The 24,585-nt window shown below is 45.2% G+C and overlaps 3 protein-coding genes across 6 annotated transcripts in view; 2 read left to right on the top strand and 1 right to left on the bottom strand.

Moving 5' to 3' along the window:
• Nucleotides 1-16,529, top strand: part of LOC119436227 (ral guanine nucleotide dissociation stimulator-like 1) — a 105,531-nt gene extending 89,002 nt beyond the window's left edge. For all 3 annotated transcript variants that reach the window (XM_049656412.1, XM_037703019.2, XM_049656405.1), the window contains one exon: nucleotides 13,669-16,529. In XM_049656412.1, coding sequence (XP_049512369.1) covers nucleotides 13,669-13,832 — 164 coding nt within the window. In that variant the 3' untranslated portion in view covers nucleotides 13,833-16,529. The remainder of the gene's footprint in view (nucleotides 1-13,668) is intronic.
• Nucleotides 1-24,585, top strand: part of LOC119436225 (ras GTPase-activating protein raskol-like) — a 379,883-nt gene that overhangs the window by 257,209 nt on the left and 98,089 nt on the right. The window lies entirely within an intron of this gene.
• The window catches only part of LOC119436231 (prolyl 4-hydroxylase subunit alpha-1), a 404,330-nt gene that overhangs the window by 238,269 nt on the left and 141,476 nt on the right, over nucleotides 1-24,585 (bottom strand). The window lies entirely within an intron of this gene.

Consider the following 24,585-nt stretch of genomic DNA (forward strand, 5'->3'; position numbering starts at 1 on the left):
GCAAATCATCGAACTCAAAATCAAATTTAACCTATCATTTGTGGGGTCTCACACATGCTCTTGGGACAAAGGAACGACAACACAGTAGTGAAAACAATCAAAAGGGCATTTATTGCACCTTTCATACACTAATACACACTAGCCGAATTACAACCAATAGAACATTCACACGGGCGCGCGACAAATCAAGGAAGTCCGACTCACCGCGACCCGATATCGAGCGAATACGTTCGCCCCATGCTATGACACCATCGCCTAGTCGTTCACGTGTACGGTCACGCGAACGGTGGCGCGTTCGAACGATCCGTGTTCGTCCATACCGGTGCGCCGCTCCGAGCCACGCGAGACATCTCGCGAAGCATGGATCCGCGCACGCGTGGGACGTCCGCGTCACTCACCGATCCCAACCCAAAGAGAGAGCGCCTTCGACCTTTTTCTCCCAAGTCACCCCACCGTTCGGTGGCGTTAGCATCGCGACACTTGCGCCATATCTCGCAACGCGCTGCAACCACTACGATCGCCGCCGCACTTAGCCACGCGGTGAAGCCGGATTACAGGAGACGCACGAGAATCGCGCATCCCCACACATTCCAAAAGCCACGCAAACGCTACTCTATGAATATGCAGTCTAGTCAGTCTTACAGTTATGTGACGCGCCAGGGGGAAGCGCCACATCTTCCGACGGCCGTAAAAGTCACACGAAGTGTGACAGCAATTAAGCTATCAGCCCCCCCTCCCCCCCCACCCCTGGATGGAGCAGCCAGCGCTGTTCCGCCCCATGCCAAGGAGGGCCAGCAGACCCCCAGGCCTGCCGGACCCAGGGCTACTGCCCGTGCAGATAGGCCCAAAACCTCGGCGAACATGCCCACTGAGTGGGCACTATCAAGCACGCCGGGAAGAAAGGAAAATTCCACATCACGGGGACCTAGAAAGGCCTCATGAGCTAACTTAATCTATCTCTCTTAGAATCACAGCACACATAGGCGGAAAGTTTTCATTTTCCCGGGGGGGGCTGGGGCCTGACCAGCTTGCCTAAGCGGTCATATATATGACCAGGATGAAGCCCTACCACTCGCGCTGACGCCAGTTCACAAACTTTGTGGTGCGGTGCCTGTGCTCACCGTCCGTTGTCTTTTTCATTTCTTTTATTTTCTCCCTGTGGTATTTAACCCGTCACCCACTTTCGTGGCTTAACTTTCACTGTTCTTTCATGCAGCGGCATCGAGAGGATGCGTCTTTTTTTTGGAGGGAGGGGTAATGCCACGCGTTAGTATCGCTAGAGAACGAGGACGAAGAAGTGTTGTTGGCTGCTGCGGCCAAAACAGTAAACAGCCGTTCGCTCGGAACTGACTGCCTGCCTTTTCCTCTCGCGACAATATATATATATATATATATAGTTCAATTTCATAACCTGAGTCCCCTCGTACCACAAAGAGACTCGCGTCTCTCGGATGAGCCATGCGTAAAGCCGATTAAGTTATTCACGTTAGGGAGATGTGTGTTTTGTGCCTATAAGTCGCACAACTACACATAAATGAAAACAGCCATGTAACGATTTGTGAAAGTTTTAATATACAAAGACACAGTCAAGAAATATTTTCCTGACTAAAGGTCAGTTGAAAAGTTAAGACATAACATATATAAAACATGCACAATATATAACAATTTCTGTACACAACTTATGACTACAATTATTAGCACAAAACAACGTGACTCCATGACGCAATACTTTATTTACTTGTCAAAGCATGCCTTATGCCACAGGTTTCATTTATTTCCCGGCGACGGAATAAATGATTATAGAGTAATAAATTATCAGGCGCAGAAATACACAGTCATATTAACAAATAAATAAATAAGACACAACGATATCTCAACAGCGGGAAAGGACACGAGAGGAAGTAGTAAGAGTGTGGATTGCATTTTTGAGCAGCTAATGCAGCATATGACAAATAAATATTAATAAGGAAAAAGCACAGCATAGACTGGGAAGCTTTAGAAATAGCGCAACGAAGCGTCTTTGCGTACCCAAAAGGCCTCACCCTACTTGCCCTGTCATGCACCCCGTTTTCGTTCCTGGAAATAACTTTTTGCTTTGTTTTCTTAGCCAAATGGTTAGCTTTAACTTGTGAGTTGGCAACTTTCTCTTTCCTATTAAAGACATCATTTCGTTGTCTGATGGGATGGTTTCACCTTGAGGGAAAATGTGTTCATTCGGGCACTTGTTCTAGCAATGAAGTTGTCGGCAATTTTATTTAAATTGATTTTGCGAGAGAGTTCTTTGTGAGTGTGCAAAATGGCCAGATGGTTCAAATGGGCTTGTCCAGTCGTCGACCGCAGGTACGTTTTCAGTCGCCGAAGACAAGAAAAGGACCTCTCGGATGTGCTTGATGAGACCGGTATGGTCAATGCAATTTTTGTTAGCTTGGCCATTTCCGGCAAAAGGTTTCGCAGGTGTTCGCCCTTCTCCCCCGAAAACATCTGCACGACGTCCTCGAATGTGTGCAATGGTGCCGACTTTTGTTGGCTTACGATGTCAATGAGCATGTCTCTTTGCAAAATCAGCCGTCCTCGTTCAAGGTCGTCACCGTAGAACTTTGTTATGTATGCTTCGTCTTGCTTTCCTGTGGCAAACTGCTCAATGTGTGACATATGCTGCCACATCTCAGGGTGGATATCTGTCGCTTAACGAGGACAGTACAGTGTCAAATACTTCGTAGTACCTCTGGCGGTACATGTCCTCCGCTGATGTGAACACGTGAGCTGAGGAACCTTCTTGATAGCGGTGTGGAGTTTTCTTTCGCCTAGCAGCTGGAACACACGGGTCCTCAACTTCTACTTTTCCTGCCTCTGCCAACACCTCCTCCCAAACCAAGGGAAAACTTTGCCTCAGTTCAGTGACGCTTGCAGTGACGGATTTCACCATTTTCTCCGCTTGGACAAACCTGAGCGTTCTTTTTTGTAAGGCGGTATTCAGTGCTTCCATTCATGAAAACACTTTTGTCAGAAGCGTCAACATGAAAAACGATTCAAACTTGAACAGCATCCTTAAAAATCCGCTGGCTTTCGCACCGGCCTCAGTTCGCTCTTCGGATGCTGTTTCAGAGAAAAACGTTATGAGACTGCTATAATTTGAAAGAACTGATCGCAGTGATGAAGCCTTTAGCATCCACCTTGTCGGGCAGAATTTTCGCAAGTTCACATCCTCTTCTACCTGAATCTCTTGAAAAGAAGCAACGCGCTTTGGAGAGCAGGTCACGAAGTTTATCAGTTCAGTGACGGCGTAAAGAAAATCACGGCACATGTCTACTTTCTGGCCGACATCATGCAAAACCAAATTCAGGATGTGCGCTAGGCAGTGTACATATAGCGCGCGAGGTTCCTGTTCTTGCATGAGAGCTTGTACTCCTCGGTGCTTTCCTCTCATGTTTGCCACACCATCATAACACTGCCCGCGGCACTTTTCAATTGGCAGATTAAATCTACAAATAGATTTAATAGAAAAATGTCTTTCAATATAGCAAAGAGGCTCGTCGCTGTGGTGTCCGTCGTGTTGAAAAACCCACAGAACAGCTCCTCTACTTCCAGGCTTTCTGTGACCACCCGAAAACAAACTGAAAGTTGTTCTTTGACAGAAATGTCTGCTGTCTCGTCCATAATGACAGCGTAGTGCTTTGCCGCACGAATTTCGTCTTTGAGTGAACGAAGGATGTCATGTGCCATGAGTTCCACCATCTCGTATAAAATCTGGTGATAAATCCATTTGTATTTTGTTCTTAAAAGCCACGATCGCAATGAAGGAATATCATTAGCCCGGAGTTCCAGCAGCTGCCTCAAATTACTCTCTGTGTCTTCGTGGCCACGTATTGCTAAGCCTTGAGTCGACAGGTTCAGTAGTGACGACAGTGTTGCTAGGAGAGCCTGTCGGGCGTCGTCCATTTCTTTCGCCTTTCCCTTGGCACAAGCATATGCCACATTCGCGCTGCCTTTTGCATCTATGACGGCATTACATGCCTCCTTATGAAAATTAGACCTCTCATGGGATTTAAATCTGTCAATTGCCTTTTTCCAGTTTGAGAAACCATTTTTCACAAATGCCAGGTAAGAATCCTTGTCTTGGGAAGTGTTAGGGAGCGGCAGTTTCATCTCTGATGCTGTGCAACAGGTCTCGCAAAATGCCTTGTCACTGTGGACATTGTAAGATAACCACTTGTAGGTACTTTTCCAGGTAGGCTGGAAGCGCCGCCCTTGTTTTTCTGTAGATGGTGCATCAGAAACCTTGCCGATGGATCGAATTTTGGAAGGACCGGCTTCTGCAGTGCGCACAGAGCTTGGTGTGCTAGTGTCATCAGCACGCAGTGGAGCTTCAGCGACTGAACTGGAAATGCTGGATGAGGGACGGCTCTCCTCGCAGTCTTCACCGGGGGCTTTCTGTTTCCTGATCAGATATTTTTCCATTGCTTTTGAACAGTCTGCAAGGGAAATGAATAACATTCTGAATAGACGCTCGCATAAACATACAAAGTTTGGTATAATATTCATATTCATTCAAAGTTGGTTAAGCGCGTAGGAACCCTGCTCAATTTTTAAAAAGACAAAAGAATCTTGACCATTTCTGGAAGCATGAAGAATTATCCCGCGGTAAAAAACCCCAATTTTCACACACAAAAAAAGATAGGATTTGCCAAGTCTGAATGACGGCGCCGCCTGTGGCAATGAGCTGTAAAAATTTTCGGCTACCCATAATATCATTTAGTGCGCGCTGTAATAAAGGTATGCGTCTTCTTGAAATTAGAAATATATTTCTTCAGAATATGGGCCGACCAGCATGCGAATAATTTTATACCCTCACGTGGCAACGAATATGGGACGATCAACCTACATTTGTCTACAAGCTGTACGCGAATACACATGGCATACGTACTATCACGATGAAAAGAAATGCGAACAGCGGAGCGCGTGGCCGAAGCATAACAAGCCTGAAGGTATAGGGTGCGCCGTCCAGTTATCACCATTGACAGGCGCGCACGTCCGGTTTGATCGTGCTGTGCGATCAAACCGCCTATACTGCGATATTTTTGTTTGCACTGTCCAATTTGCGATGTCATCATTACTGCGCTGTCAACTTTTCTCTTTTTGAAATGAAAGAGAAGCAGAACGCAAACAAAAATATCACAGTATAATCATCGGTCGTGAATAACCAGACACTTGTGATCTCTGCAGCTACATTATTATTGCCATCAAACAAAATATAAAGCAGATAAGACGTTTCATGTAAAAAGGAGATGCAGGCGTTACATTTGTGAACTACATCCACACGTCATGTTATTTTAATTCTTTGAGCGCACTGCCGCACGACGGTGGCATAAGATAACACGCTCTATCTCCTGTTCCTAGTCCCTCAAAGTGCCACCGGGCCATGATTGCCCCGTTAGATCTCTCACAGGCATGCAGACAGTGCAGTTACTTCGTTTACAGGCTCCGTGACACCGCGGTACATTAAACCGCAGTCGGCGCGTTTCTTTTGCCGAGAGCCGCGAAAACGAATTGTTTCGATGAGCGATGCGCCAAGCGAATATGCAGCTTGCTTTTTCTTACGCCTGAGTGTCTACCCACTTTCGTTGCTGGCGCTCGCATGCGCGTTTTAACTTTCGTCATGGCAATGTGTGCTGGCTTCACTGCGAAGGAGCTCGGGCTCATAATTTGACACAGGAATGACTTTTCGGGCGCGGGAGCAGCATGAGGACGCTGAACAAAGTGTCACACGTTAAAGAACTACCACAAAGGTGCAGATCACGGCTGTTGTGAAAATAGAAATAAGTTGTGTGGCTGTTAGCATGTTTGTGAATACGTTGTGCAGCATGACCATACATTTTGGAATACATTATTCAAACTACATACAAAGCCATTTTGTCAATCTATTGCCACTTGAGCAAACTGTTGCTATTTTTAAAGGCTATTCTCTCAATTTCTTGAACTGGAATAATAGATCTGCCACTGGGAACCAATTTTGCGAGAACGAATAATCCTCAAAGGCCGATTCTCTACGCGATCAAGCATTCCGCGCCTACACGATCCTTACATAAACACAGTAGTTGTCTTACACAGTAATTGCCTTACACAATCAAAACCACGCACGTTCACTTTTCACTTGTTCCTGAAGGTTCCCTCACTGCCTCCTCAGCTCGTATTAGCGCCTGATAAGTTTTGCCAACTGAATACCTCGTACATGCCTTATTGTAGGAGCACTCTCTCTGTAAGACTGCCGTCCTGGTACAGAACGGCTCAGAACTATGCGATAGCTCCCACTTTTTCCTTTTATTAAAACTTACCGCCACGCAATGTTCATAAAGACGCACCCCTCCATTAGAACGAGATTGAACAATTTTCCGAATCAGTCAGCGCCGACCACTTTTGGTCACTCTGGGTGGCTTAAGCGCGGGCACTTGCGCTCCTGCTGACGTGGTAGCCGACTTTGACGCCACCAGATGCGCAAGGCTGCCATAAAGAACCATGTACGATCGCGCGCGTATAGTATTATAGTTAACGCAAGTCAAAGTATCATGAGAATGCACTTCGCATTGCTTTCGTGCTGACGACGCTTACTGCGACAGTGAACCTCTACTAAAGACGTCGAGTATTCGAAGGGGTATGCGTTAATAATGGAAGACTTCACTCATCTGTTCGGACCGATCAGGTCGCAGACGTCAGTTGTCAACTTGTCTGCATGGGCAGGCACTCGCTTAATTTCACAAGTGAGACGAGTGAGGCGCATCCAAAGGGCCTGGACACGATGGTACTACCTCGTTGAAAAACCAGCGAGCTTTTTAAAGTCCTCTACATTTCCAAAGTTGTGCGCATGAAAACCACAACGGACACAATGGCGCTTCGCTTGGTTCTCCTATCTCGGATTCTCCACCTGCTCAAACGCGAAGGTGCCTCCTGCTAATGCTCACAAGACATCACTATAGACGGCGCAGTGGCAGCACGCTAAGCTTAGGGCTCTTGCAAGGCTCAGAGGAGAAGGCAGTGGCGCATGCGCAGAGTACCAGTCTTGAACGCGCGGTCACTTTATCGATAAGGCGTGCGCTTTGAAAAGGGGGGGGGGACAAGCGCGGCGTGTATCTGCTAGTTTGTAGTGACTGCGGCTGTCCGTGCGCCTGGGGAGTACTACATACGCGGGTCGTGCGCTTTATTTTGGCGGTAATCTGCGCGCGGTATCTTGAAAGCGATCCGCAGACGGCTAATACCTTTGTGCGCGCTGTGTTTTTGCCGCTCAGTTTCCGTTGAAGCGATAGACAGTACGAAGATGACTGCTTGCTGCTGCTGGTGCCGCACTTTCATACGCCAGTGTTTTGACGGTTAGTGTCAGAGGTCATCGAGTGTGCTGTGTTCATGTTTGCTTGGGCGCGCTGACAACATGCTTGATAATTCAGTTGGTAAGCAAATGTTTGCAAGTTTATACGGCCGATAAAACTACTATCCTTACTTCATATAGCTGTCTACTAATTTTCTATTGCAATCGATGCTTCGCCGTTCGGACGACACTGCGCCTCTTTCTTTTTTTCTTTTTTTTATGTTTAGTGCGAGTATAAGCGCTGCTGCGCATGGCGGCTATTGATTCTGATTGCGAGTGAATCCGGCTTAGCCTCACTTCGGTTACTGAGTAAATTTTTATTTATGACCGCTGCAGGCATGTGGGGATGTTTCTATCCCTAATAAATGTTGTAAATTATTAGACCAGTTTTTGGTTAGTTTTTTTTCGTGAGTCGGTTAGCATTGCCTACTGGAAACAGTAGCAATACTCAGACACACAACATTCATGTGCATTTCACACGCCGCTGATAAGACTCTGCTGAAGGGGCCACTGAAGACTGCAGGTTTTTCTTTTTCAGGGTCAAAAAAAGCACGCAAAGCAATTTGAAGAGAGGTGAACATTCTTCTTCTTATGGGGGTTTTACGTGCCAAAACCAGTTCAGATTATGAGACACGCCATAGTGGAGGGCTCCGGATTAATTTTGATCACCTGGGGTTGTTTAACGTGCAGTAAAACGCAAGCACACGGGCGTTTTTGCATTTTGCCTCCATCGAAATACGGCCGCCGCGGCCGGGATTCGATCTCGCGATCTCGTGTTCAGCAGCGCAACGCCTTAGCTGACTGAGCCACCGCAGTGGGTGAGAAGTGAACATCATCATCATCAGCCTATATTTTATGTCCACTGCAGGATGAAGGCCTCTCCCTGCGATCTCCAATTATCCCTGTATTTCAACCGTATTCCAACTTGCAGGCGCAAGTAGGAATACGCTAGCGCAAGGCAGGGGTAATTGGAGGTGAACATAGAGCAACGTATTCCTTCTTCAGGCATAACCTATCCTTACAATTAGAAATAATTGTTACTTGGCTAAATCCTTCTCTTTAAAAAATGTAACAAACTTATTCCTTTGTATATATTTAAATATATTTTATGTGTGTGTATAGTGTTCACAGTCGAAATTAAAATAAGAAAACAACGTTGAAGTGAGAAAAAATGCTTATGAGGTAGCCGCCACTGGTGCTTCTAATGCGCTTGTCATCCTATGGTCAGGATTTGCAGTAATAAAGCGAAAGTGTGAATGTAAAGCCGTGCACGTCCGCGCTGATGCAGTAAGCTTTCAGCCACAATAAAATTTTTAGTGAAACGTTGAGGCAACTCTAAAGAAACCTCAAATGATGTGGGCAACAGAACTCTGCTGATGACACTTTGGCGAGAAATGGGGGGGCAGGCTTCGGATTTCCGGGGGGGGGGGGGGCTCGATCCCTAGAGCCCCCCGTAGTCGGCGCCTATGACAGCACACACAGATATTACAGTGGAATGTCAGGGGTTTACGCCACAATCTAGATGACATTAACGAACTCCTACATAAGTTCAATGCAAGGGCGCTGTGTGTCTAAGAAACATATCTTAATTCTTCACACACGAACTTTCTCCGGCAGTATGCCATTTATCGAAAAGATTGCAACGATGCCCTTGCCTCGTCGGGCGGTGTGGCCATAGCATTAGATAAGGGTGTTGCTTGCCAGCAATTACAGCTTAAAATGCCCCTAGAGGCAGTTGCGATCTCTGCGGTGTTGTTTAATAAGCTGGTAACAATTACCTCTTTATAACCCCCCCCCCCTCCCTCCCCCCCAGACTACCTTTTATCAAACACAGAATTTTACAGCTTTATGTATGAATTGCCCAAGCCTTATATTGTCAGGAGATTTTTATGCACACAACACCCTCTGTGGAGATTGTCGTTGTGATGCCTGAGGGTGCTTAGGAGAAGACTTCCTCCTCTCTACAGGTGCATGCGTGCTTAAATGGGAAAGAGCCTACATTCTACAGCGTGGCAAACAAAACATTCTTATCTATCAATTTAAGCATTGCATCTAGACACTTGTCCCGTATATAGTAGATTGGAACAAGACGAAGAATCCATATGGGAGCGACCATTTCCCAATTGTCATAAAATTAACAAAAGGTGATGAGTGCACTCTACAGGTCCCCCGTTGAAAAGTTGAGTCAGCCGACTGGAAGCGGTATAAAGAACTCACCCACATGACCTGGGAAGAAGTTTCCACTCTTCCTATAGATGATGCAGTGGCATATTTGACGGCGGTTATTGTTGATATGGCATCAAAATGTATCCCCGAAACAAATGGGACGCATTCCCTGGTGGAATGAGGAGTGTAAGGAAGCTCGCAAAAATCAAAATAAGGCTTTGAGTCACCTTCGCTACTCTCCAACTGCCAAGAACTTGATGAGCTTCAAGAAAATAAAGTCGGTAGGTAGAACATCGCGCTGCTGGGCCATGAGGGAAAGCTGGCAAAAATACATTTCTAGCATAAATTCTTATACAGACGAAAGAAAAGCCTGGAACAGGGTAAACAAAATAAAAGGCCGTGAAACTCATCCTCTATCAGTAGTAAATACACAAGGAGACTAAATACACAAGGAGACACTCTTGATGACCAAGCTGATTCTCTAGGGGCACATTTTGAGTACATTTCTAGTTCATCTCATTACTCAGTTACATTCCTGAAAGATCAGCGACAAGCGGAGCGACTGCCTCTGGATCGGAAAGGAAATAGAAGTGAACCTTACAACCGTCCATTTAACATGGCCGAATTTCAGGCTGCACTAAATTGTTGTAATAAATCAGCCCCTGGAAACGATCAAATAGTTTACGAGATGATCAAACACTTACACCCAGAAGCACACAAAACGCTCCTATCACTATTTAACGCCATATTCTCTCCCAGCTCTATTCCGTCCGTCTGGAAGGAAGCAGTCGCAATACCTATCCTCAAAGAGGGCAAGGAGCCATCTTCGGCCAGCACCTATAGGCCTATAGCCCTGACAAGCTGCCTATGCAAACTTTGAGAAAATGGTAAACCGGCGCCTGGTCCATACTAGACTCCTTGCAGTGTGATTTTAGGGAGGGTACATCCACAACAGATCACCTTGTCTGTATCGAGGCGAATATCCGCGATGCCTTTGTGCTCAAACAGTTTTTATTATCGGTATTTTTAGATATGGGGGGGGGGAGAAGGCATACGGCACAACTTGGTGTTTTGGAATTCTCCGTGATAGGCTGGAATGGGAGTCCGAGCAACCTCTTGAACCTGATTCAAAGCTATTTCTCTAATCGCACGTTACGTGTTAAAGTTGGAAATGTGTTAGCTCATCCATTTACACAGGAAACGGGTGTACCACAAGGTGGTGTGCTTAGCTGCACTCCATTCGTTGTAAAAATGAACTCGCTCCATACTATCATACCACGTGCAGTGTTTTATTCTGTGTATGTGGATGACGTACAAATAGATTTTCAATCATGTAATATCTCTATCTGCGAGCGACATGTACAGCTTGGGTTAATCAAATTATCTGAGTGAGCTGAGGAGAATGGATTTAAACTGAACCCTCAAAAAAGCATGTGTGTTCTCTTCTCGAACAATAGAGGTATACTACCTGACCCTGCTATTTATCTTAATAGACAACAGCTATCTATGAGCCATGAACATAAATTTTTAGGCAACATTTTAAACTGCTAAATTAACATTTATTCCGCACTTAATTATATCTAAAAGCTAAGTGCCTGAAGACAATGAATCTACTGAAGCGCTTGTCCCGCACGTCTTGGGGAAATGACAGAAGGTGCCTCTTGAGCTTGTACAAAAGTTTCATACGGTCACACCTTGACTACGGAGCCATAGTTACCGTGATGCCTGTTGTCTCCTAAGGGAGCACTCCAGTATTGTCAAAAACGGAGACAATGGGCATCTCATCGCGCACTGCAAAAAGTGCACCTGCATTCCAAGATTTCATAGCTGCACCGTGATAGCCTGGAATCATAATCAATGGGCAAGGCTTATTGTCAAGACGAAGTCGATAAGTGACCAAAAACAAAAAATGTGTGAGTATAGCGTCCCTGACGTTGACAGAAAAGGAACTACGGTCTTTAGATGTGTAATGAGTGCAGTGCGCATATCAAGTGTCATGTGCGTAAGTGTATACAGTGGAATCTCGATGATACGAATCTCACGGGGTCACGAAAAAAATTCGTATTAGCCGAAATTCGTATCGTCGAAACACAATTAAAACTAGCTAAATTAAAGAGTCGAGAGGTGAACTCACTCAGGCACACGTACGTAAAAAGCATTTACAGTATAGACCACTTATAACGTAACCGTTTATAGTGCAGAACTGGCTACAGCGCGGCCTTTTCCGACTCCCGTTTACCCTCCCATAGAACTCCATGATACGAAATTGCGGCGGGAAAATCTCGCCGACAAGGGCGGTAGCGAGCACAAGGTGCGCCCACCGATGGGAGAGGAGATCAACGAATGCGATGCGGAGGAGGAGCATGAGACGTGGAGCACGAGTCCAAGGGCGACCGCGCGCCGTACATGCGAGTGAAAGGACGCGCGCCTTCACGGACAGCGAACGCACAGCGGAGAGCAAACGCGACTTCCATTGCGCGAAAGGCCGTGGGGGTATGGGAGGGAGGGGGGGCGAAGCTGTGCTGGAGCGCCAAATGCGTATCTTGCAACCGAGGGCAAGGGTAACTGGCGACGAAATCTCCCCACGCGAAAGGAGCAAAGCGGGAAGGTAGCGCGGGAGGGAGGGAGTGGGCGGCTCCTACTCTGCCAACAAATGCGTTCTTGTACTTTGCACCTGTGCCGGCTGTCGGTGTTGTCGCGCGCACCGTATCTTGAAAGCGATCTCCACACGGCTCTGACCTTTGTATGCGCTGTGCTAACGCCGCTCAGTTTCCGTTGAAGCGATAGACCGCACGAACCTTCGCTTGCTGCGGTGGTATTGTGTGTGGAAGCGCGGCAGCCGCAGCGAGCAAAGAGACAAAAAGAAAAGCACAAAAGCAACAAAAGTGCCACCACTTCAAACTCTTCGCGCCCAGTAGCGGCTTCCGCGCTGTCCGGCGTCGCGTCCGCGCCTCCGCACCAAAAGAGAAAGGGAAAACGCGCGTGACGGCGCGCTGTTCTCTTTCGCGGCCGTCGGTGAGGCGGCATTTATTCGTATCAACCGACGCGGGCCGAAAATTGATTCGTAACAACCGTTCTCTAGCACGTTGCAAAGTAATGGGGCTCGGCCGGGACCTCAGAAAAATTAGTATCATCCGGAAATTTGTATTAGCCGTGATCGTATCATCGAGATTCCACTGTATAAGTGACAGCCCAATTTTCGAATGAAGTTGAAAGTTGCGCTATGTGTGTCTCGTCTTCACCTATTGTCCTCGTCTTTTAAGCGCATTTGCACCATCATCCCTTACTAGTCAGTGTCATTATTTTTTACTCCATTTGCAGCGACAGTTTTTTACAGCCATGTCACATCCACCATTACAAATTCATAGTCCACGCCATCTGCAATTCATCGATAACGTTACCATTTGTCAGCGCTCTTTCGCCATACCTGGCCAAAGAGTGTCAGTCAGAGTCAGCCATAAAACACACATCATCATCATCATTCCACATTTTCATTCTAACTCCAGAATTGGCACTCCGCAACTAAGGTTCAGACTGGATCATGTTATGCATGGGCGTCATCTGTGAGTGCCCAGACATAAGCTTCCCAGCAGAGACATTTGAAGTGTGCAGGACATGACGTGGTTCTCAGGATAAGTTCCAAGCCTTCGCTGTCAATGAGCAACAAATATGTGTATCTGTCAATCCCTGTGAGTCGGGGATGCATCAGGCACTTAGCCAAGTGGTACAATGTTTCTTCATACATTTCACTCAGTGTGACATGAGCCCCATATTTTTTTTAACTACAAACAGCTGGTAGCAGCGGTAAATTCAGTCACAAGCTTTTTTTTTTCTAATTTATTCCAACTTATAAGACTAGTTTTTACGGTCCGTTTGCGAGTGAATTAATGGAAGGTGACTCGCACTTTAAATATGACTGTTATGTCAGCTTTACCTAGCACTATCATGTACATCCTACCAAAAGTAAAGGCCAGTCAGCCATTGTTGCCAATGGCCATCTGCCCTTTACTTTTGCAATAGGCTGTACATAGCTTTGTAAAAACAACTCTCGAACCCAGGTGCTTGAATGGGAAAGCAATCTTGCATTTCAAAGCCTCCAGTGTGGTGAATTTCAGCGCTTATTGCTGCAATATCTTGCCTTGCAGAAATCGTTTTTCCACCTTCAGCCAACGTCTTCTATGCACTCAGCACAGCTCATGCCCTGAACTTCATTCTTCGTCAAAAGAAGAGCGAGCCGGCCTCCCCTGTCAGCTCCAAAAAGTCCCGCAAGCCCTTTCAGCTCAAGTTGAAGTTGCCAAGTGGCACATGAACCTATTTCTACCATTCATAAAGGACTGCTTGCATTGCTCGAAATGAAAGTACATCTATTGTTCAGACACCGTGAACTTAAGCAACACATGGTAATGCACGTCATCCTTTTGTAGAGCATCCAGTCAGCAAAGGCCCTGTCTGGAATGTGAAATCAAACATGCTTATATTCTTTGAGGTGACCTTGGGTGATACATTGTTCAAAAAAGAATTTAAGCAAGTTTTACTGCTGCTGAACTTTCTTAAGGTGTGGCACACAAAATTGTGGAAAGTTATATACTGCAATCAGCTGTGATGTCTAAAAGCATCGAAACATGGCATTCTGCGACGTTCCTGTCATTTAAGCATACTTTAGTGTTGACCTTTGTGCCTTCTTGGCTCTGAAAGCATGTTGAAAATGGCATGTGCCAATGAGTATTGTATTTTTATGACATGTAAATCAAACTTCATGCATACAATTATAGCGCTCTAAAGCACCAGGAAGTGCAGCATCCTTATTTAGCAATTGTTCATCTTGTGGTCAGAAGTCATGAGAAATTTGAGGGTAAGAAAAGGCAATAATGACTTTCATCTGCCATTTTTCCTTTTATGTGGCCAGATTGACCTTAATCATGAAGATCTTTCTACACCATTTAATATTTTAAAGACCCGAAACTTTTTTAGTTATACCAAGTTGTCATTTTCTCTTAACCATTGTTTTTGTTGTTAGAATTGTCGAAGGGTCAGTGGCTTGTGGCAAAACAGCAGGGAAATATTAATAATCTGCAAGCTTCGCCACCCTTTATTATTTCATGCTGTAACATATTGTGCACGTTCTTACATTTCAGAGTCTATTTTGCGTTGCACTATTTTGAAGTGTCAGTGCAACTGTAAGCAAATTGTGCAACTTTGCCTGCCTTATTATTATTTTTTCATCTTGTGAAGTCCTTTGTATATAGTATTTTTCTTTTTTCTCTTAATTGTTGTCACCATTTTAACGAGTCTTTCTGCTCTTAATTTTTGGCCTGGTCCCAGACCAGAGCAGCAAAATCAATGCTCACTACACACAGTGATAGGTGTTCTGTGTGAATAAATGGTAACATCGAACAACCGCGGGACTTGAGGCATTCCAGAACTTTACTCTACCACTACCTGCCCCAGTACTAGTGCATATCAGGATGAACGTTAGCTTCCTTTTTATGAACTGAAGGTATTAGTTTCTTGTGTGTTGGTGTGGTTATCTTGAAGGAAAACTTCAATCTGGTTACACATTAAGAAGGCAGGGCCTTTCACCGACACTCCCGAGTGCCTCTTAAGCCCTTATTTTACACTATTGCCTTGTGGTAGCTCCAACTCCTTTATATTATACTCTCTGCAGTTCTGCAAGCTGGCAGGCACATTATAAGCAGAATTCTTGTTTTCAGTGTGAGGAACTTTTTTCCAAGAACACAGTGCTTTTCTTTTTCTTAAGCTTATGACTTTTGTTTTGATGTTGTTGCTGTGATATTTGGTGTTATTGCTGGTTATTTTCAGCTGTTTGTGTATGTTCATGTGTTGGTTTTTGTGCAGACGTGTTGGAGCTTCACAACTTTGTTTCTTTTTCTTGATCCCTTTGGACTGTTTCCAAAGGCTTTTTATTGGTAGTCAGCCACTTATCAGGGCAAAAGTACAGCATACCAAAGAGCACAGAATGTTGCTCTTCATTGTACTAGTATGACTGCTGCCTAGAGTCTGCTCGCGCTTCTTGTATATATTTTGTGTATACACCTGCAATCCTTTTTTTTTTTTGCTGAAATTTTAGTAACACAAACAGGCATCAAGCAGCTCAAAGTTGCTTCTTCCCTATTGTAGTACCACAGTTGTGGAACAACTCTTGGATTTGGTTGATGCTGCTATATGCTCTCGGATGCAATGAAGCTGGCTGTGCACAAATGTTGTGGTTGTAAGGAATATCTTTTTTCTTCCTTTCTAACAATTACGTAATCAGGATCGGGTACCATGAAGTTTAAAGTATGTTTGAGAATGTGAAGAAAAGTAGTAAATATAAACATGCGTTTTTTGGAAAGTCACAAACGGATGCAGAACTGTATATTTGGAAAGCTTTTTGAGAGATGTAGAATCTCTTTCAAAGCCTTTTTTTTTTTTTTAAGTCCTCTGCAGTAATGCAATACATCCAAGAAACTTTCTCTCTCCCTGTGGCTGTATGCTTGCTACCATCAAGCCCATCTTCCCATCTACGTGCTTACAAACTTGTGGCATGCACCACTCCAAGGGTTGGACAGCACACGGAAAGTGATTCGTGTGGCCTTAATTTTTTCACAAATGGTTTTTTACTGTTTTTCTCACTCGTTTTATTAACTGGAGCCACTCAAGGTCACAGATCAAGACTGCACCTGTGCAGTGTATATGTTCTTTGCCTCCCTGCACATTACCACAATTCTAAATGGCTCATTTGCAATAGCACAGGCAGCTTGTAGCAGTCATTTTGCACTCGGCTGTCGTATACGTGAACCAGGTGTGGAATATGTTTTGCTGTGGAAGCAGTATTAATAACAGCCAGCAGTCAGATGCAGCCCTTTCTGTCTTCCGGGCATATGCGACCTGGCACTTCTCATCCACAGTTACATGTTAGGTGCACACCTCCCCGCGTGCCTTTTGTGCTTTGTGATAATTGTGTGGGCATCACATTGTGCGTGAAAGAATAAACCTTGTGAACAATCAGAAGTGTTGTCTTGCCTCACCTTCATTTTGAGCAGTGCATATGAGGAAACCAACCTAAATCAAAAAGCCTGGTGATCGCAGTCACCTTGAACGACCCACTGCCTGAGGTGCAAGAGATGAATGTACTGAGCTGAAGCATAGTTGTGGAGCGATTGCTCAGTCGCCAACTCATACGAGAGGGAACACTTAGGTAAAGAGCCAACAAGCATTGCAATGCTAAGTCTACCTGCCGTTAACAAACTTCACGTTGCACAGTTGGCATGGCCATCTGTTTCGTCTTGACAGTGCTGATGCAGCATCTTCACATCGTGTTCTACAGTGACCTGCATTTCTATTCAAATTTTGGAAAGCTTTTGCTTTCATTTGTTTTTGCTTGCTTTGATTTGCTTCTGCTCAAATTTCACAAAGATTATATTGCATGGTTTATTCAAAAATAATGAAACTGCCATTACATGCACTTTATACAGGGTGATAATTTTTAAGTGTTATAAAATTTTAAAAACTACCCTGTTGCAGATAGCATAATTCCTTGAGCTGGATTATTCAGAGAGGAGGCGGACATTACTTGCACGAGAAATTGAAATGCATAGTTAACTAATGAACAAAAATCCACCAATTCTCTATTGAATGACTTACTTTACAGCACATATTGTTATTAATTCTAGCCGGTGAGCTTGAAAGGCGTATCCACTTGGAGTGAATTTCCAGAATCGCACCAGTTTGGAAATATGCACCATGAAACTTGCCGTAAGAATGTGCTGTTCGGCTTACTTTTTCAACAAAACGCTCTTATGCATTGAATCTTCTTCTTCTTTCTGGAGTTTTACGTGCCAAAACCAGTTCTGATTATGAGGCACGCCGTAGTGGAGGGCTCCGGATTAATTTTGACCACCTGGGGTTCTTTAACGTGCACTACAACGCAAGCACACGGGCGTTTTGCATTTCGCCTCCATCGAAATGCGGCCGCCGCGGCCGGGATTCGATCCCGCGATCTCGTGCTCAGCAGCGCAACGCCTTAGCTGACTAAGCCACCGCGGCGGGTCTTATGCATTGAAGTACAAAAGTAACTCGACGCCCATGTATTTCATTACACACTTTGGGAAATATCTCGAAACTGATGGCATCCTGGAAATTCATTTCAAGTGGATACGTCTTGCAAGCTCACCGGCTACAATTCGTAAATAGCACTATGTGCCGTCAATTAAATAGTTGAATTTTTGTTCAATATTTGACTATGTGTTTCAATTTCTCATGCTAGTAATGTCTGCCTCTTTGAATAATCCAGCTCTAGAACAAGAATTATGCTATCACAGGCAATGTTTAAAAATTCCATTAAATGTAAGAATGATCACCCTGTAGATGTGAGCCGCTGCAGAGACATGGGACTGGTTTCACTGCATTTCAGAAACTTAGTCTGGACTAACCAGGAAACAATAGAGATAAATGATTCATTGAATGACGCAGCAGTGTTGAATGGCCCTACCAAGCACTTTCACAGCTTGGTAGGGCCATTTAAAGATTTCTCAATTTTTTTTTTTCTTTTTTCCTGCAGCCTGGAATTCTTTTAAGACCTCAGAAGTAAACATCGGAAAATAAAATCTTGCCAGCTGTACCTGTCGAAAGAAAGGATACAACATGCTTAACCCTTTGTGGTCGTGCCCGACATGCAAAAATATGCATTCCTACCAAATGTCTGGTAGCACCCAACATGCAAGTGCTAGCATTCACGGTTATTTGGGTTGGTAGCACCAGCTTTTGAGAACTTTTGCATTTAATAAGTGCATTTTGTAATGTCTCCAGACGAAGGCAGCACTTTTTTTTCCTTCCTTCATGCTTTAAGGAATATTCGCGCGATTTGTGGCGTGGAGTGCCAAGAGGATGGCAGCATTTTCTCCATTTACGCTTTATAGACCAAATTCCCCTAAGTTCAGTGAATCTGAAGATAATTTTAGTGCCATGGATGTATTTATTTCACCTTCAGATGGGCAGCAAACGTCGTGTGACAGCACTTCTGAAGATTGACTATGAGGACCCTACAGACCTGCATTGCAAATCCTGTCCTCCATCCAGGAGAGTGCTTCAAGCGCTACCACACAGTACTGAAGTGCTATATTGAGAGCCTTAGGAATAAGCAAACTTCTGAAATCGCTTCACATGCTTTCGTTTACCTGAACACTTTTTCTGTGTGGCTTCTAAATGCGCAAAATGGTTCCCGACTGGAACATGCACTGGAACATAAATTGGACGATTGCGTGTGACCGCAAAGGATTAAACCATCCAGATATTAGGTTGCGTGATGGGAGCTGATGATCCTCTTGACAGAACTTTGTCCAACCCAGCTAGTGCCATATGAATGAGTGAGTTAATCCTATAAATATAGAAGTTTTGGTGCCTTTGTAAAACATTCTGGGCAAAGTTTACAAGCACTCCATATCCACTGTAGAGAAGCTGGTAAGAAAGCCGAATACACAGCCTCCAAGTTCATTGCCAGTTGTTTTGTTGGACAGCTGCTGCTGAAGGTATAAGAAACTGCTGGCCTCTGAACAGTTTTTCATGAAATCAAGTTTATAGCTCCGGCAACCGTTCTCAGTTTCGAGGCCAGAATGAAGTTGCCAGTGCTGCCCATACTTCTGAAGCATTTTTGCTCACTTGTTCCCTAATCCAGGAAGGCTTGTACAAGAGTGGAGAATGCTGCCTTCTTGCTTTACTAGTGATGAGAAAGCCTCTCTGGGAACAGACAACTGCACTATTCTGGGCGGAAATTGGAGAGTAAAGAGGTACGGTCATGCAAGGGTTAATAAATATCCCCAACATTGGCTCAGCTCTTTACTGCACTCCAACGTTGTAAAGTTTTCTCGAGCATTAGTGATGTCAACACAAAAATGCGGGATAGATTTGGAGCTGTAAACCTGATTGTTGCCCTCGTAGTGAAATAAGCTTCCACTGTGACTGGCTGGAACTGTGTTAACATTTTTGAAAGAATTACATATATTAAGCTCCATTGAAAGGACGCAGTGAACAGAGGATCACAAGTTTTTTGCAAAGCACAACACATTTTTCAAGAACAGCTAATAATCACTTAGAGCATTGTGTGCTTTGTCACCACCAAAAAAATAATCCTTTGCATTTTTGCTATTACAGTACTCAAAGCATTACAACAGATATATTACAGCTTTTGAGTTTCTAAACTTTCCTTGCTGGTACAAGCAAAACCTAAGTTTCATAAAGGCCCACATCTTAGCCATGCTACTTGGCAAACACAGATTTGAAGTTGCAAGAAACTTCATTAAAAAATTTAGAGGACGCTTAAGCTTCGACTTTAAGAGTAGAACACGATAGCGTTATTGGGCCCCATTCGCATCGCATTTTTCTTCATGAGTGGGCTTCACTGCAACACAGAACATGGGAAAGCCAGCTTACAAAGACCAAGCTTACACCGATCCCCTTAAAGTCAGCTTCACTTTTAAACAAATGCATTGCTGGGAAGACGTTTTTCTAGGGGCAATATAAGTTGTCTTATATTAAAATGTGAAGGCCCTTTTTTTATTTTATTAATTTTTGCTATTGCCCCGACGCGCGCACAGTGTCCCAATTTGACCTGCCGAGGATGAGAGCGCCATCTGGATAGGATTTTCGCAAGTAAGCTACCCGAGTGTGCCGCTGTTGGTATGGTATAAATGCTGGAAAAAGGGTTTGTGTTTGAGTTTCCTCGTAACAGAATTATGTTTTCTCGTACATTCAAATTACAATCCGACGCCACCATGTCTGTAGGATGTGGTTAAGTCGTACTTTACCATTTTTCTAACGGACTTTACTGTGAGAAATTAAATTTTTGTTCACTAACACCTTGCGCCACGTGGAGGGCCTGCGCGATTGGGGTGGTTCGGGATGATTTTCTCTGCCACGGACGCCGGCGTCAGGTTTTCGGCGACACGGGGCCCTTAACGCATTAATAATGTAGCTTTTTTTTCAATTAATGTCTTTAGCAGTTTAGTTTGACAAACTGTTAATTATTTGTTAATGTTCCCCTTAATCTAAATCATGTGGTTAGGTACTTGAGAAACTAGTACGAAGGGTTTTTTTTAAATTGCTTTTTTTTTTTTTACACTGCAATGCAGACCAAGAAATCAAATTGCCTTGCGAAATTTAAGTGAAAACATTGTAGTAGTAAGTTCAATATCATCTTTCAAGAGTTTAAAAAGTCGCAGTTTCACCCGAAAGGCGAAGCATCAATTGCGATAGCAAAATAGTAGAGAGCTATACGAAGTAAGGATAGTAGTTTTATCGGCTGCGGACACATTCGCTTACTAACTGAATTAACAAGCGTGGTGTCAGCGCACACAAGCAAACGTGAATAGATCACACTCGATGACCGCAGACAATCACTGTCAAAACGCTGGCGTGCGCAAGCGGCAGCAGCAGCGCGTGAAGGTCCGTGCGGTCTCTTGCTTCAACGGAAACCGAGTGGCAAAAGCACACAAAACAAGCAAAGGAAGTTCTCGGCCGTATTATAAATAGTGGTTCAGAGAGAGGAAGAAGGTGATGTTTTCTGCTACTCAGGAGGGAGCACGGCTCAGCATCAGGGCCGTAGTACCTAGGCAAAGTCAGATATTCAAGGAGAAAAAGCCCCCACATTTTCTCTCTCGCACCCGCTTGTACTCGTGCCTGCGCACAAACGTCTGACGATCCCTCAAAAGACCGTCTCGTGCGCGCGACAGCCCGGAACCGCGCAAAGTACAAGTACGCAGTTGCTGGCAGAGTAGAAGCTGCACCCCCTCTCTCCCACGCTGCCTTCCCGCTTTCCTCCTTTTGTGTGGGAGATCGAGTGTCGCCAGTTGCCCTTGCGCCCGGTCGCAAGATACGCATTTGGTGCCGCAGCTAAACGTCGTCTCCCCTCCCCAGGGGTGTAGCCAGGGGGGGGGGTTCAACCCCCCCCCCCCCGAAATTCCCCCCCCCCCCACTTACCCACCCGGCCTTTGTTCTCGTCGCTGCGCGCTGACATAATTCATGAAACCGGTGCTACTATCACAATTTCATTCCTGGGCACTTCCGTTTGGGTTGGTAATACAGCGAATCATGTCTGCACATGGAAAAAATTGTCACGGTGTTTGTCAAGGCTTTGACACACTGTGAAGTTTTGGGCGAGAATGTGGCGGCCGCATTCTGAAGCAACAAATGCGGCAGCCGCATTTTAGATGATGGCGAAAACGCTCGAGGCCCATTTACTTAGATTTAGGTGCACGTTAAAGACCCCAGGTGGTCGAAATATCCGGTATACATTTCCGCCGCTTCCCTTCAGGTGCCGGTTACGCCGCGCTCGCGCCGTGCGGACTGAACTCGAACTCCTGAATTCCCCTGAACGATACTCGCTGTAATGCGTCTGCATTTCCGGAAGAAGTTCCTTCTTCGAGATTTGCCCCGGCCCCCGAGCCACGCCGAGATCGTCTTTTAGTCTGCGCGAGAAACTTCTCTTGTTTGCGATTGCGCCCCTACGGAAGGCTGGTAATTACTGTTGTGTTGTTGAATCCCAAACCAGCAATTACGGAAGGCTGGTTGTTGCTGTTTTGTTGTGGAATCCCAAACCAGCAATGTACACACGAAGGGGTTGATGACAGCAGTGAAATTCCACCGACTCGAAACAGAATGCACGAAACAGACAGCCGACAAGCATGAATTACTGCTGTGTGCAGTACAGCGTAAGTAAACTCTTGTTGCAGGCGCTGACAGTTCTCGTCGGAGTTCACACGTCCTGAGAAATTGATTATGTGCACTATGCACTGAACAAGCCCAGAGTTCATTCCTGCATCACTAGTACACCAATCAGTCGAGATTCTGTGAGGTACAAGGCCGCTTCCTGTTTGCACCGGCGTAAGTGAAGCAGAAATGAGTTGCACGCACTACTTTAAATGCGTACACATGCCATATCTATGCTATGCGGTGAAATATTCTGTACAATTCTGAATCTGTTGACGTAAAGGCAAATGACGGCTGCACGCTCGCACACAGCGGAAGACACAGTGGCCTATGCCCTTGCAGCAGGAAATGCAACACTCTCCTTTCAGGGAGCAGGGCGACGAAAGCTTCGAGAAAAAAAAGCATTACGTGTTTTTGCGCGTATTTATGTTTGCTAGCGCAAAGACGCAGCGAACAAGCTATTGCTATGGGAGTAGGTATAGCCTGGTCACACGTGCATTTTCACGCGTGTAGCCGTCCTTGACTTCGCCCCGACGAGGACGACGCCATCTACGCTTAACGGAAATTAACAATTAATGTTGTCTTCTCCGATCGCACGAGTATTCTCAATGATGCGTTTTCGAAGACTGGTCCATTCAGTGGCGCGATGAGAGACCGTTGCTCCAAACGCCGACTGTACCTGTCGTACTTACTGTATTTACTGAGCTTACTTTACTTTTTACTTAATTTCTTCACAAGCACACGCGATGGGGGGGGTCCCATGTCTTTGATATACATGTATAGGGTCTGCTTAAACTACCGGACATATATTAGCGATCACGTGACGTAAAGGAAAGCAGAAGCTTGCCCCCCCCTCCCCCTCCCGGTCGGGCCGGTGAACCCCCCCAGAAAAAAATTTCTGGCTACGCCCCTGCCCCTCCCTACCTCCCATCCCTCCACGGCCTTTCGAGTGACGGAAGAAGTCGCGTTTGTTTTCTGCCGCGCGTTCGCTCTCCGCGAAAGCGCGCGTCCCTCGCGCGCTTTCACTCGCACATACCAAGGCACATACGGCGCGAGGCGACGATTTTTATCGCCCTTGAACTTTATACAAAGCCTCACGGCGCCGGCGCCGCCGGCAGAAATCCGCTTGGAGTATCTATATAATTGCTATCGCAATAATAAAAACGCAAGTATGAGATGCTTGATTTCAAAGGTGTGGCTAAAATGCTACCAGTTTATGGTGTATATACTGGAGTGATCAAACATACTGAGTAACATTTTGAATGAACTTGCACATGCTGCTGTTGCGATGCTGTACTAGCACTGTCTTTGTCAAAAAGCTTTAGAGCAAGTTTTCACCGGGATACACGTGGGTATCCTAGTGTTTAGGTCATGGTCCGAGTGTGACGTGTCTAATACCCTTGCCACACGGGCAAAGTAAAGTGCACTTTGAGCGAGTGCACTTCGCAGCTAGTGTCATTCGCAGGCTGCCACACAGGAACGCTTAGTGACACTCACTGCAGAGCGCACTCGCCGGCAAGTGTGTTCGGCGAACTCACTTTGCGGCGGCGAAGTGTGTAGCCTCGTTAGCAATGCTTAGAAGATACATAAAGTGATATTGAAAGAAGAGTCAGGATTAATCTTTAATAACATTGTTTTAAATTGCTAACGTTACAAGATAATAAAATGTGCCACACTGCAAAAAAACAAGAACAGGAAAAAAACTACTCTCGCTCTCGGGCTGTTCATGACCACCCCACGTAATGACTGCGCAGTTTGGCGGATCGAGTCGTTTTGATCGTTGTTGGTCAGGTTGCCGTCGTTGCCAGCGCTTGTAAAGGTGGATTGTAAATGTTGTTTCTAACAATAATAAACTGTTTTTGTGCACACATTTTTATATTAACAAATATATGCTTTCCCGTCTCACTCCCGGTCGCCATGGCCATCATATTGAAAGAACAATTTTCTTTCTTGTGTAGCAGCGTGCTGAAGTGCACTCGCTCAAAGTGCACTTTACTTTGCCCGTGTGGCACGGGTATAAGACATCATGGTTTTCGTACAGAAAGAATTCTTTGTGTTGCAGAGCTGCCCACAGCACGTGCCTTGTCTGCTCCTAGGAAAAGGAACCAAAACCTACACAATTATGTCCCTTTGATAAGCATGCTTATCCAGTTGGCCACTCCATGGCACTTGGTTCAGCAGACACCCCTGGCATGACACGGACATAAGGCCCTGCAGTGAATGTCTTGGACACTTATTTCAGCGTAAACATGTTAGATGCTGGGATCTAGGAAAAAAGCTGCCCTAAGTACATTATATAATAATAATATATAGATAATAATAATAATCTAATATACAAAGTTTATTCCTATCCTATCCTT

This window comes from Dermacentor silvarum, chromosome 1 (assembly GCF_013339745.2).
Source record: "Dermacentor silvarum isolate Dsil-2018 chromosome 1, BIME_Dsil_1.4, whole genome shotgun sequence".
Taxonomy (NCBI): Eukaryota; Metazoa; Arthropoda; class Arachnida; order Ixodida; family Ixodidae; genus Dermacentor; species Dermacentor silvarum.